Raw genomic sequence first — 14,659 nt, 5'->3', positions numbered from 1 at the left:
TGACTTGAAGGATTTGTAGGATAGCTGTTTGTGTGTGCGTGCGTGCGTGTGCGTGTATGTGCGCACACTATAACCATCTAATGATTCCCTTCATATCCAGTATAAAGTATAATTCTTTATTCACTTTACAAGTAATGGGGAAAATGATCAATGATCGGTTACTTTTCAAAAATCGCAATCATTTTTTGTATTAATTGAATGACTTTGTTATTGCTCATAAATGCTTCCTTCATTTTAAGAACTAAAAGTCTGAGTGTATGAGACATTCGTGATGAGATTTAACACACTGTCAGGATGTGAGCAACATTTAGTTAGCTCAACGCGTGGAGGCTTTCTATTTGCTCAGGGGTTTTGCAGCCTCTGTCGCCTAGCAACACGATGGTGCATTATTTCGGGAATTGTAGTTTAAAGAAAGTCCTTATCTGCTTACAAATAACTTAAAGACGGGGCAAATTATACTACATATCCCAGAATGCAAGTTCTAAGGAAATTCCCACCCCTTTTGGGGCACATGACTTTTGGTACTCCGGTGGGCAATAACAGCAACAGTGATATCTACCTGGCGGTCCGGCTATTTTCTTGTTTCGTCGGTAGTTTGGGGGTCGTTATCCTTTAGTTTTTGAACATGAAACGGTGTTTACTCGTAGTTTTGTGTCTCAGTGCGGGTGTAATAGCTGGGAAATACTCTCGTGACGTGAACGAGCCCAAGCCAGGCGGTGGTGATGAACAGGCGTTGGAATTCCGGATAGCCAAGCTGAACCAGGTTTGGGAAAAGGCAAACCGAGTACGTATCTCCCAATTTAAGAGTCCGTGTGGTTAAAAATGAGCTTAACTCAGTCAGTAGTTCGGCTCGTGATGTTAGCAGGTGTCGCAGCTACTGTCATTAGCAGCTCTACCAGAGTACTGATGATAAAATACACAGCAATGAATCTCGCCATCTTATTTAGACACATATTTTCTATATAATTAGTTGAGAAAAATCAAGTAGAGCAATTTAACACCAGAGGCGGAGGTTTACAGAGTTCCCTCCCTCATATGGAGGTTAAAATGCCCTGGTAAATTTTAGTCTGATAAAAATAAGTCTCCATTTGAAATTCTACACAAGTAAAGTATTTGACATACTTTAGTAAGTAAAGGTACATTCTGGTGTTTGTGTATTCAAATCTGAAGGTCATGTTGAAGAGGTTTGTGTTCCTGTTGCATTTCTCTGATTACGCCTGCAGCTGACAGGCTTCAAATTTGAAGGTTTACCATCTTCATTAGGTTCTGTCATTTTTCCTATGTGGTGCAAAGTTTTCTTTGAAAATGAATGGAGTAAAAGGACAAAATCCCCTGAAATAGATATATTCTAGTCATGTTCCAATACCTTAGCAGTGAGCTGAAATACAGTACTCAAGTAAGAATACTTTCTAAACTACTTTCCACAGCTGTTGTAAACACAGTTAATGTTCACATGATGGTTGAAGTAGACAATAAGCTGCATTTTCAACCATATACCTACTGTAGGTCACCTGAACAAATAGATTTTTAATCTTGTCATTGAGAAAATAATGAACCAAACTCAATAAATTAGGCAATATTTTGGGTTCATGGGGTTGTCCAGTTTGTACTGACGTTAAACTTTTAGAAAGTAGACACAGCCGGCTACATACAGCATGTGCTAAGTCACCAATAATGATCAATTATGGCCATCAATGTGACACTTGTTTAGCCAGTTCTCTTTATTAAAATAAGCCAGATAGCAATGAGTTCTGGGCCAAGTCTGGCAGTCTTCCGTCAGTGTCAACTAGCCGGCCAGACAACCTGAATGGGCCAAAACTGTAAAATGGTACTGTTATTTACAATTGATGGAAGATAATTTGAGGGACCTTCACAATCCAGGTAGAAATTTTTCAGCTCCTGTGTATTGTTTGGAAAACATAACTGGATTTGGGGGGGTTATTTTGTTTTTTTTTCTTCTTTTTTTTTGTTTAAAGAAGTAAAATTGTAGTTCCATATGTAAGACACAGAGTTGTGGGGCTGTTACTGTATCAGTCTCCTTTTCCTGCCTGTCTTGGTTGAACTGTTATTTTTCCCTGTACTCATGTCTTACAATATGTGGTATTTGGGAGTATAGATGCAGTTGTCCCCAGTGAGGCAGGCTGAGCTTCACAGTGACCTCAAAATCCAGGAGAAGGATGAATTGCAGTGGAAGAAAATGAAGGTGGAGGGGCTAGACGACAATGGGGAAAAGGAGGCCCAACTTCGTCGCAACTTCAATGGTGAGACATTCTTTGCCTGCTTCATGTTGTACTCTCTGAAAAGGGAAGTCACCGAAGATTCTTTCTGCTTCTTAACTGAAATAAAACTAGGTGGCATGGTGGTGCAGTGGTTAACACTGTCACCTCACAGCAAGTAGGTCCTGGGTTCAAGACCCGAGCACGGGACTCTTTCTATGTGGAGCATGTTCTCCCTGTGCCTGCGTGGGTTCTCTCCGGATACTCCAGCTTCCTCCCACAGTCCAAAGACATCTAAGAGGGGAATAGGATGATTGAGTTCTCTAAAATGAATGTAGGTGTGACTGTGAGTGTGAATGGTTGTCGGTCTATATGTGTTGGCCCTGCGATGGACTGGTGACCTGTCCAGGGGGAACCCCACCTCTCGCCCAAAAGCTGTTGGGATAGGCTCCAGGCCCCTCACAACCCTTAACAGGATAAGCGGTAGAAAATGGATGGATCGATTGATATAAAATGGCCTCATGATTTAACTTTAAACATAATACCATTAACAATAATAATGATAAAAATATTAATTAAAAATTTTGTGTTGAAATCACAAAAACATGGATCGGTGCATCTCTTAATACTTTCCAGTTATTAGTCAAACCCTCATAACTCTGTCCCCATGCTTGTGAAAATTTTTTGATTTGGATTGCAAAGTGTATGAGAATATAAATTAAATTTATTAATTTATTATTACTTTTTATTGTCTTCTTTGAAAAGAGACACTGGAATAAGTTGAATAATGGTATAATAATAGTCTTGCCGTGGCATCCATTCATTCCTGGTAATGGGCAACTAGTCAAACAGTACGTCTTACATGTTGGTGGTTGGTGGGACCAGTCACAAGATGAATTTCAGTTCTTTGCAGCCTCAGAAAGAAACTTATCTTGGATTTTATTTATTTATTTTAATGAGAAAACATCTTTTTGTATTGGCAACCAACTGAATTAATTCCTTCCCTGGTATTGTGGAGGGTCACTTTGCACCAATTATTTGCTGTACTTGGAAGTTGTGTAATCTGTCCTGATCAAATAGTTCACATGAGTTACTGTATACTCTTCAGTATGCAGTTGAACTGTGGCAGATTTATAAATAATTCAGACAGAGTTGGGGGTATACCCTTTCCACTGTTGCAGGCGGGGAGGTGATCCAGTCACTTGAACTCCTGCCCAGTGGTGGAGTGACTTTGCAGCATCACCCAGAACCGTGCGGCCTCTACATTCCTTTGTAAGCTGAATATAAATCTTTAGGCAGGACCACCTCAAATCATGCCCTTCTCCTTAAGTCTTTCTGATTGGACTCAAGACCCTGCCTTACACTAAGAAGAGGGGGAACATCTTGCATATTGCTCATAAATTGGTTGACCTGGGAACATGGAGCATGTTTCATGGTGGTGACACCTGTAAATGTCCTAGTCTCACCTGTGTCCATAAAAGATGAGGAATATGAGCCCAAGAGTAATACAGAGACTGTAGCCAGTTTATGAGGATTATAAACCAATCCTATACATTGACTCTCAACCACTGTGCTCTCTCTGATGGATTTTGATGGTGCTGAGTCAGCTGCTGCAGTGAACAGAGTTGAGCCAAGTCCTCAAGCAGGACAAAACTGCTAAGCTATTGAGCCGCTCTATGTTCTTTATCTGCATCATCACTTGTCTGTCGTAAAAAGAGTCGACTTGAGTTTGTGTCATGGCATTTTGCAGATGCACATAAAGTAGTTGAATAATTCTTTGTCTGCTTTTGGTTTGCCTGTGTGAAGGCTATCTGTGAGTGAGTGACCAGGATGGTAAATGTGTACTTTCCTCCTCAGAAGTGTTTCAGGTTAGGAGCAGCATGAAGGAACAAAGCTCCTAATATGTGCTACCTCTCTTTTGATCCATTCTTATGACTGGACCTGGACTAAAAATCTGCTCAGTTGATTTTCAGATGTGGATTTTTTTAGGGATGTAGCTCCTCTTGCTTGTCTCTTGAAAATGTGTGATGACTTCAGGACTGATAACATGATATCAAAGGTTATGTAATTTCAAATGTGAAACTGAGTTAGTTTATTAGTATTTAGGTTAGATTCTCCTGGTTTCCGTTGTTATTCTTTCCTGACTCATGTCATGGAGATGCATCCATCCATTTTCTACCACTTATCCTGTTAAGGATCGCGGGGGGGCTGGAGCCTATCCCAGCAACCTTCAGGTGAGAGGCAGGGTTCACCAATCCATCGCAGGGCCAACACATATAGACAAACAACCATTCACACTCACAGCCACACCTCTGGTCAATTTAGAGTATTCAATTTAGCCTAGTCCCTTCTTGATGTCATTGGACTGTGGGAGGAAGCTGGAGTACCTGGAGAGAACCCATGCAGGCAAAGGGAGAACATGCAGACTCCACACAGAAAGAGCCTGTGCCTGAGCTGGGGCTCGAACCGGGAACCTTCTTGCTGTGAGGCGACAGTGCTAAACACTGCACCATCGTGCCGCGTCATGGATTTAATTTACTGAAGTCTTAAGAAAATCTTGTGGTTGTGTTTTGCAGTGATCCTGGCCAAGTATGGAATGGATGGGAAAAGAGATATGCGACCACTAGAGAGCAACTACCTGAAGGATCATGACACCAAAGACGGTGATATATTTGACGATCCGAAGCTGGATAAACTCTGGAATAAGGTGTGTGGTCATAGGTTGTTTTGGTGCCTGATGTCACAGAAACCAGTACTTCATTACCAGGTCAATGCCTAATTTCCGAAAATGTGACATAGTTGTTTTTCTATGATACAAATACAGGTGCTTGAGATACAGAACATTGGTGACACACAAAATCACAGCTGCAGGTGAGGCAGCACGTCTGCCTGTGGATTTGTGACAACCAAAACATACACCGGAACTATGCAGATGGCAGGGTTTTTGCTGGTGTACTGTAACGCAGTGTTAGTGTTTGTGCTCTTGAGGGAATGAATGTGTTTATGTGACAGGGATTATTTCTGTTGCTCGAGTACAGCAGAGCCCTGTGCTTTGGTTTTTGTACTACAGCAAAGTGACATCCCTGCCTAACACAGTCCTGTATTTGTAAAGTAAAGATGTGCGGATGCACTGTTGGTAAGTGAATTCTAAAACACTTTTGGACCTAGCTAAGTTTCAAATTTTACTCTCAAACTGCTTAAATTGAAATGTTTAACCCATCAGCCCCAAAGCCAGTGGCATCTGCAGCCACAGGGACACAATACATACGTCATACACCCCAAGCTATTCTTGAAGGAACTACATTAAATTACAAAAGTCATGATGGGAGCTTTTACAGATAAAGACTGGCAGTCAAACCTACCTTAGCCCTCTCGAAGACAGGCTGTGTGTGTAGGAGAAGTTAATTTTTAAATGTGTTGATTTTTTTGCATTATTATGTTTAATATGTTAGTATATTGTTGTATTGTAAACTTTCATCACAGTATTAAGCGAGGATTTGAGAATTATGTAAATTAAGTGGCATCTGGTTTTAAGGCAGTAGTTAAAACAGTGGCTCCATGACTAATTGGTATAAAATGAATATGTTTTTGTAACAAGAGAATCAATCAAGGTGCTGTGGTGAGAATAAAACTGCAGAGCTCAAAATGTGTAGGACTAATTGGTATAAAATGAATATGTTTTTGTAACAAGAGAATCAATCAAGGTGCTGTGGTGAGAATAAAACTGCAGAGCTCAAAATGTGTAGGAAGAAAACCCATTTAAAGGCTCCCATTTTGTCTCTGCTGGATGATAATCTGCCCTTTGCAGCTACAGTATAAGAGAGTTGATGTTGGCACATAAAAAATGTTGGGTGCACCAGATCGTTTTTGGGATCTTTTTTTTTTATCTGGCTACTGAGTTTGTTAAATTTTAGACCTACAGTTAGAAGATTAATACCCACTCGCACCAGTAGTTTCTAAACATAGCTTATGTTGCACATGGAATAGATTCACAAGTGTGCAGCTATTCATGGCAAAGAATCATAGTAAAGTTACACTCAAGCTCTGTCTGAATTTGCTAAGTTCCACTTTTAAAAGTGAAGTTGTTCTAGGACCAAGGTTGAAAAGTGACATCCTGAGATAGAAGATTCATTAGAAATTCAATTATCATTGACTAGTCCATCTATTTGAGTGGGGTTACGTTTATGTAACCTTAATGTCTTTTCCTAGAACTAAATAAAGGTTGATGATGTTGTAGAGTGCTTTATGTAACAAAGCAGGTTTGTGCCAAAGTGCTTCAGAACAATATGGCAGAACATAAGTACTTTAAATGGCTGGATAGGTGCATACGTACATGCACATCATCTGCATCCACACTTCACATAGCATCTGATGTGATTGGATGACTGCAACTGGAGGAGATTGGGGCCTAGAGCAGTATTTTTTTTATCTGATTGTAAAACGTTATAGGCCATCTCTGCCTTAATATCATCTAGACATTTTAGTGAGGCTAGTGGGTCCAGTCCACAATAAGCGGGTTTATTGCAAATACAAACAATAACTTTTAAGGTTTGATGTTTACAGATGCCTCAAGCAAATTATATTCTTGTTTTTGGTCATTGCATTGAACATGTATAGTTTCACACATCTATATTAAAGCCATTAGTGTAATTGATGCTTCTTAAACTTTATCAAGCATCTTGCTAAGGGATTATGCTGCAATAAGCCTATCTATAATCCACGACTGTCCCAAATGCATCCGTTTCTCAGCTACAAATCAAACAACGTTAGTGTTTCTTGAATGACCCTGCCAGGCCAAGAGCTCAGGGAAGTTTTCCAATGAGGAGCTGCTGAGCCTCAACAGGGAGTTCCAGCACCATAAGGACAAGATCCATGAGTACAATATCCTCATGGATACTGTCAGCAGGACTGAAGGTGAGCTATGCGAATCAAGTCCTCTGCTCTCACAGCTTTGCTTACTTGTATTGCTAGTTTCTGTGGTGGTGTTTATAAGACTTTAAACCCCTTTCCCTCTCTATTCTGTCGTGTCCTTGTTTGTTATCTCAAGAAAGCTCACCTAAAGATCACTAGGTATCACCATGGTGATGTAAAGTACACTGCCTCTCTTTGTCAGCTCCAACTGGCTGTTTCCTTTCTCTGCTCCCCATCTCTGCATAATTATGGTTCTTATCACTGGTTGGCTTCCTAGCCTGTGTGAGGATACTGTCCAAGTTTTACATTTGCATATTCAAATCAAACTGGTAGAATTTAGCAGAGTGATCAGGCCAATTTATATTTTGGGTATATCAGGGACGGTTTCCAGTGTAAATTACTGCAAAGAAGAACACCTCCTCACCCAGCGTCACCTTTGTGTTGGCTCTGTCACTCTGCTGAGGAAACCGTCTGTTGAGGCAGTGCGGCATCAGTTCTTATGGTTACACAAACTGATAGCAGGTATCATACTGTGAATGTTGCTGCCCACCCACTGCCCCATGCTCCATCAGTGCTTTTCACATCTCATCAAGCAGAGAGTTGTAAGTGGAGCTGACAACCCCCCTGTGTTTCAGACTGATGTGGGGAGGACTGGCACGTCTCCTTTGGACATGACTGACACTTTGCAGGTGTTTCATGCCAGAACTTTTTCCATCTGAGCTCCACAGTGTTGCATTTGTCTTGAACAAGCCTGGGGTGTATTTCTGCTTGTCTGATGCTTTCACATTTTCATCTAGGCACAAGCTGTCTTAGGGAGGTTCTCTGTCCACCCCCATACCACCTCCACCAGGTTCCCCAGTAGTAGTTCCTCTTTACCTTGTAATCGAAAAGTCAGTCATCATGTCAGATTCCAAATTTCCTACAGTTTGCTTTCTACACATTTTAAAATGTTGCTCTCATTTGCGATCTTGTTCTTTTGGTCATTGGAGCTCATCACCATAGATGAGGGTTGGAACGTGAATTGACTGCTAAACTGAGGGCTTTGCCTTTTGGCTTAGCTCCCTCTTTACCACAATGGACCGGTTTAGTGTCCGCATCACTCCGGACGCCACCCCAATCAACCTGTTAATCTCCCACTCCATCCTACCCTCATACGTGAACAAGATCCCGAGATAGTCAAACTCCTCTGGCTGATGCAGGACCCCCCCACACACACACACACACACACACCAGACCTGGAGTGGGTAGGCCACCCTTTCCCGGCTGAGGACCATGGCCCCACACTTGGAGGTGCTGATTCTCATTTGGCTACGAACTGCCCGAAGCAAGAGCTGGAAGTCGTGGTTTCTTGGACCTAAGAGGACTGCATCATCTGCAAAAAGCAGAGACAACATCCTCCCGCCACTAAACTCGGCCCCCTCTACCCAGCCAGCTGCACCTAGAAATTCTGTCCTGGGAACATGTTCATAAGCCTTCTCCAAATCCACACATGTGGACTGGTTGGGCAAACTCCCATGCCCCTTCCAGTACCCGCAGCTGGGACAAAAACCACATTGCTCCTCCTCGATCTGAGGTTCCAGTATCGCCCTGACCCTCCTCTCCAGTACCCTGGCATAGACCTTTCCCGGGAGGCTGAGGAATGTGATCCCCTGGTAGTTGGAACACACCCTCTGGTCCCCTTTCTTAAAGATGGGGACCACCATCCCGGTCTGCCACTCCAAAGGCATCCCCAACATCCACGCAATGTTGCAGGGACGTGTCAACCAAGACAGACCTACAACATCCAGAGCTTTGAGATACCCAAGGCGGATCTCCCTCCATCCAGACCTTTTTGGAGCTGACTGATAGCCATTCTCCATGGCCTCACAGAACTCCTCCCACACCCGAGTTTTTGCCTCGGCGACCGCCATGGCTACACACCGCTTGACCTGCAGGTGCCAGTTGGCTGCCTCTAGAGACCCACAGATCAGAGACACCCTAATGTATCTCCATGCCTTATGACATGACCTTGGTGTTGTGTAATAATGAAAATAGGCCCCCAAACGAACACATACTTTACCCAGGACATCAGTGATTAGGTTGTCTGTCAATGTGGCAACATAAGAAAGTTGTCTGAGTGATCAGCCTCCTTCTGGGTGCCTCTTCGGAGGGTTCTTACAGAACATCTGACCTATAGGAGTGAACCACATGAGCTATCAGCCAGCAGTTTCTCTTCTTCTAGGGGGGGAATTGCATCCTGGTGGACAATTAAATGGTAATTTTGCTACATATAGATAGCTCCCCCTCTATTTCAGCCATACTCATCCACCTGTTCTCACACACACACACACACACACACACACACACACACACACACACACACACACACACACACACACGCACGCACACACTTATATTATTATGGCAAAGGCTACTATGTAAACTGTTAGCCAGCCCATGAATTAGGAGTTCAGTGTCTCCTATAAGAGGAGCCAGGAATTGATGTAACCTCCCAATCATCAGACAGCCACTCTATCTCCTAAACCATGTTGATGTATTAGTGCCACCTACTGTTTATCGCTCATATACGTGGATGGAAATGCTCAAACTCAGATTCTCGGAGTATTTGGTTAAGGCATATATTTGGATACATTTTGAGGGAAAGCTAACCAAAGTGAACGTTGTCCAGCTGGCAGGTTTAGAGCTCCTCATCGTTTTCTAGGGTGAGACTGACAGGAGTCTCACAGCCTCATCAGGTTAGAAAATATTACTATTTAAATGTTACAGGTGGTTTTATAGCTACTGCTAATGTCTCATTTATTGAATGATACTCCTGTGTGTCATTGCTTCAGTCACATCTTTTCTTCCGTCCTTCCTTACTTCTTCTTCATGGTTCTTTGACTCATCCCCTATTCTCCTCTTCGGCCCTTGCTCCCATCTAACCCCCCACCACCACCATCACAATCATCCTCTACCATCCTGACATCATACACAATGGCTTTTGACTCTTAACTTGCCTGCCTACATCTCCCCCCCCCCCCCTCCCATCTGTCTGTTGGACTTACAGAGGTACACAAGAATGTGATCTCCCCCCTGGAGGGTGATGCCAAAGAGCATGTGCTGCACCAGAAGCACACGGAGCTGAAGCAGAAAATGAGAGACCTGAACCAAGGCTTTGAGCGCCTCCGCAAGCTCAGCCACGAGGGTTTCACAGAAGACAGCGGTGAGATAAAACACATTCTACATATTTAAACTGATCATGGAGATCACAGCTGTTATGAGGTTTTGGCTTTTGTTTTCAGTTTGAATTTGTCTTTAAAAGAAGAGTAATATAAAAAGTGTCTGCTTAGCAGACGTTTTCTACAGTTGTGCATCTGTTCAAGGACGTTAAAAACGGTTTGTCCTTGAGTTATTTAACTCTTCTGCACTGTGTCGAGATTTAATTTTCTTCTTCTATTCCTCCTTCTCCTTTCATTGATAGGGATGAAAGAAACACAAATTATGTAGTAATTTCATTTTCATTTGAAGATAAATTATATAAAAATCATAGTAGCGGTACAAGGTTTTCTGTTGTTGTTTTTGGGAATCAAAAGAGTTTGATTTTTATCCTTTGTTTTAAATGTGGTGCTTTGTAACTGACTGTGATACATGTGCTTGTAACTGTAGTCAAACCCCATGTTTTTTTGTTGTTGTATGTATAGATACCAGGCATTACAGTAAGGGCTTGTAAGTCATTATTCTCTACATTAAACCCACCCTCTTCATGCAGCAGTTGGAGACCAACCTCATATTTTTCTCACGGTGCCTTGATCAGTAGCTCAGGCATTTTGCTTGTTTTTATATACAAACTAGCAGAGAAGAAGTTGCTGGTTCTGTTGTTGCACTTTGTACTGTTGTGGCTACAAAACAGTGGATGTCACACATTCCTGGCATAGTGATTAATTTCATAATCACTGTTGGTCCCATTTGCTCTGAAAACATTTGGAAAGTCTGATATTATTATGTTATTATTTATGCAAATACATTAGCAGAGGTAGCCAGTTTGGCCGGTGTATGTCTCTGTTGCGCATGCTCTACCATGTAGGCATGTTACGTACATTTACAGCTGTTGACTAATGTAAACACTCACCACATCCCTGTCGCTTCATGATTTTACTGGAAACCTGACTGCAGAAAAAATAAAACACTCTTTCACATGGTGTTCAATAAACACTCTCAATCCCTACAAACACATGTCATATACACAATAAAACTTAATTTATTGCCCACTGTGGACCTCTCTCTCTTTTTCTTTCTTTTTCTCTGTTCCCCGTGAGTTGCGTGTGAAGTGAGAACAAGCAGCCTCCCGATACTGTTAATGCTTAAGCTGGAAATGGCATCTTTGCATCGTCTTTTTGCTTAAGATCGTTCTCTCTAGCCTCTGCAGCAAAGTTTGGTAATTCAGATGAGAACTTGCCATCACTTGACCTACAGTCACTTGTCAAACTGGCAAGTGACGTTGTGTGACTTTTTTCACATTTGAATATTAATTTTCACTATTGCGTTTATGTTTTTATCTTTATTTTGGAATATATTCAAATTTAAAATATTCATTGAAAGGCATGAAACTAATAACACAAATCACTTACTTAAAAACAAGCTTCTGAATCTAAATGACACGCTTCTTGTCAAGTGATTCTCTCATATTATTTATTTGTACTTAAAAATGAGACAGATATACTTGACAGACTGTTTTTTGCAGTGTATGGCAGGCTGTGTGTGGGGTCTCGATTGTGTAGGTTTCAGTGGGAGTGTGTTTGGGAGTGTGTTTCTACTGCTGATTCATCCTGACTCATTTACTTCTCCTCTCCTCATTCCCTTGAAGCTATTTCTCACTCCGACGCTCTGTCTCGTCCTCCTTTCTCTTCACTAAACAGCCTCCCCACTTTCTCTGTCTGGTTTTGTTACACATGCGGTTTTGTTGTACTTATGGAGCTGTGAAGTGAAGAGAAATCCCTGACAGCAGCTCAAGCTGAGGTTTGAATACAAGCTTTTTTTTTTGTTAAGCTTCTGCTGAATGGTAATATTAAAGTTCCCTCCCCAGGTGATGGTAGAGGCTCAAGACACTCCCTGGAATTTTTTTTTTCTTTCTGTTTTCCCTATGTAGAGTTTCGGGAGCCTCGTGTGATTGAACTGTGGGAGTCTGCCAAAAGATCTAACCTCAGCGAAGATGAGCTGGACTCTCTCAAGGTAGCTCTCGAATACATTGGCCTTCACCATTTTGTTTCCTGAACCGTTTTTATAAATCACTGCACTTCATGAGGTGATTTAGTCAAGTGCTCTTGTTGTAACAGCCACATTAATGTTTGTACACTGATGGTAGTGAGGTGATACTTGAGCTAGAAAAGACTGAAGCCTACCTCCTTATGATCACATTCTGTGCATTACACATCAGAAATGTGTTCCTCTCACCTTTTGTCCTCTTAGCTCAGGTTTGCAGTGAACACTCAGTTTCATTTTTTGAAATGGCTTCAAGATCCGATATAGAACAGGAAAACACTCAGCTAGTGCTTCTCTCTTTGACATTTTCCCTCTAGTCAGTACTTTAGATGCATATCAGCTCCCCTGTGCAGCTGTGCATGTAATTGAAGGTGAACTGAACAAACACCTCTCTTGTGCTCACTGCCCTCCTTGTTCTTGTTCATTTAGGAGGAGCTGCGTCACTTCGAGACCAAGGTGGAGAAGCACAGCCATTACCAGGAGCAGCTGGAGCTTTCCCACCAGAAGCTGCAGCATGTGGAGGCTTTAGGAGACAAAGAGCACATCAAGAGGAATAAGGAGAAGTACAGAACACTGGCTGAGAAGACGAGGGAGATGGGCTACAAGGTGAGAGTGTAGAAATGTTTACTTCCTGTTATTAGATACTCAAAGCCAGAGAATAATGTAGTTTTACAGTCACAGGAAAGGATCAAAACATTGCTGTAGTGGGCAAAAAAATACAGTCACAAAGGAACTCAGACCAACTGATACTGCTTGTTTGTGGACTTGGAAAAAAGTTTTTGCTGCTACATAAAAGGATGTAGAAAACTGTTAAAGCTCCCCCAGAGAAATAGCTTTGATAAGTAAAAATATCATAAAGGATAAATCCAACCATTCAGTGTGCAGGCAGAGCACTGCAGATTAATCACAGGGAATTTCCACACCCTTTAGCAATAAAGTGAAGCAGGAATGAGTCCTAAAACTGCGAAATAAGTTAGCACTGTTGATTGTCTGGTTCCCTCCCCTCAAAGTGGTTCAGTGCACAAATTAAGTGCTTCAGACAAGGTGAAGATATTTTAATATTTTGTTCTGTGGAATAAAACTTCAAGGTTAAGTACCACACAGTTTTGAAGCACTGATGTGCCTTAAAAACAGCAGTGTCCAGCAGGTGGCGAAACAAGACTGGCAAAGCTGTTGCAGGCTTTGAACATCATCCCAGTGAAAACAGGAGAAGCACAAAGCTAGTTCCGATGACTGAAGTCATGCATCCTTGGTTTATTTCATTCCTAGCGTAATGTTAGCTTTCTGATAACAATTTGATATGTGCTTCAAGATCATTAAATTAAATCAAAATGTCCCATGAGCTTTTATTTGCTGCATTGCTGATTTTCTATAGTAATTGAAAATCCAATGTAAAAATCCAATTGGTTATGCTAACTTCTGGTTTGGTAAACAAAAATGCGTCATCCCTGCACACTCAGAACTTGAATCTGCATCAACTGTAATACCTATTTTCTTGAGCATCCAGAGCAAATTCTGGTCAATAAATATTCCTGGTTTGTAAAGTGTTTTGTGAATTATTAACACCTTAAATCTACTCAGTGTTATATGTTACCACTTGCTGATATTGTTGGTGCACAACAGTGATTGGTGAACACGCCATCGTAAGCACAGCCAGCATGAGTAGACTTTGTGTGTTTTATTTAAGGATTAAAGCACACAGGGAAAGTAGAATAGAGGGAGAGGCTAAGTTTATGTTAACTGTTGATTCTTTATCTCAATTTCAGATGAAGAAACATTTGCAGGACTTGAACAACAAGATCTCTCGTCAAGGACTAGTCCACAATGAGCTCTGAGAAGCTCTGCTGAATTGAGAAGCTCTGCTGAACTGAGATCATTCCCCCTCCACCCACACAGAGCAAACGCTCCATTCCCCTTTTGCCACTGTAAAAGAATTATTATTTTCAACGGAAAGTTTGCTACTTTTCTACTGTTCACTTGTTGATTTTTCAAATCATTAAATTAATTAATTGAGGGTTGTTTGTACATTCGTGCACATGAGATTTTCTGTGATAAAAGTCAGATTATTAGTCTTGGTACAGAGTAAACAAAGATAGTAATTATTTACTAGGTTTGTACTCAGGAACAATGGTTATTTGTCGAACTATAGACAGATGTTGAAAAAATTTCTGGTTGTACAAAAACGGAATGTGGTAGTGTTCCAAGAACATGTTTTTTGGAGATGATTTCTGTAGAGATGTTGAAGTCAGTTTTACCCTTTGATGTTGCTGAGAGACAATTTAGGTGTCCTCCTT

The 14,659-nt window shown here is 41.5% G+C and overlaps 1 protein-coding gene across 1 annotated transcript; it reads left to right on the top strand.

Moving 5' to 3' along the window:
- Positions 1-497: 497 nt before the first annotated feature.
- On the top strand, positions 498-14,379 carry lrpap1 (low density lipoprotein receptor-related protein associated protein 1). Its single transcript, XM_086210650.1, has 8 exons — positions 498-784; positions 2,117-2,261; positions 4,793-4,923; positions 7,010-7,130; positions 10,174-10,329; positions 12,253-12,335; positions 12,795-12,971; positions 14,132-14,379. Exons 1-8 carry the CDS (start codon positions 626-628, stop codon positions 14,198-14,200), a joined length of 1,041 nt encoding a protein of 346 aa, XP_086066776.1. The 5' UTR covers positions 498-625; the 3' UTR covers positions 14,201-14,379.
- The last annotated feature ends 280 nt before the right edge of the window (positions 14,380-14,659 follow it).

The sequence above is a fragment of the Aulostomus chinensis genome, chromosome 8, assembly GCF_037954235.1.
Source record: "Aulostomus chinensis isolate RoL2024-O1b breed Wild chromosome 8, RoL_Achi_v1.0, whole genome shotgun sequence".
NCBI lineage: Eukaryota > Metazoa > Chordata > Actinopteri > Syngnathiformes > Aulostomidae > Aulostomus > Aulostomus chinensis.
This window is presented reverse-complemented; position numbering and strand designations above follow the sequence as displayed.

Bases quoted from the DNA above. Each gene is read 5' to 3' on its own strand.
- lrpap1 (XM_086210650.1), top strand. From the start codon at position 626: ATGAAACGGTGTTTACTCGTAGTTTTGTGTCTCAGTGCGGGTGTAATA. The intron at 7,131-10,173 runs GTGAGCTATGCG...TTGGACTTACAG, and splicing joins TACTGTCAGCAGGACTGAAG to AGGTACACAAGAATGTGATC. The intron at 12,336-12,794 runs GTAGCTCTCGAA...TTGTTCATTTAG, and splicing joins ATGAGCTGGACTCTCTCAAG to GAGGAGCTGCGTCACTTCGA.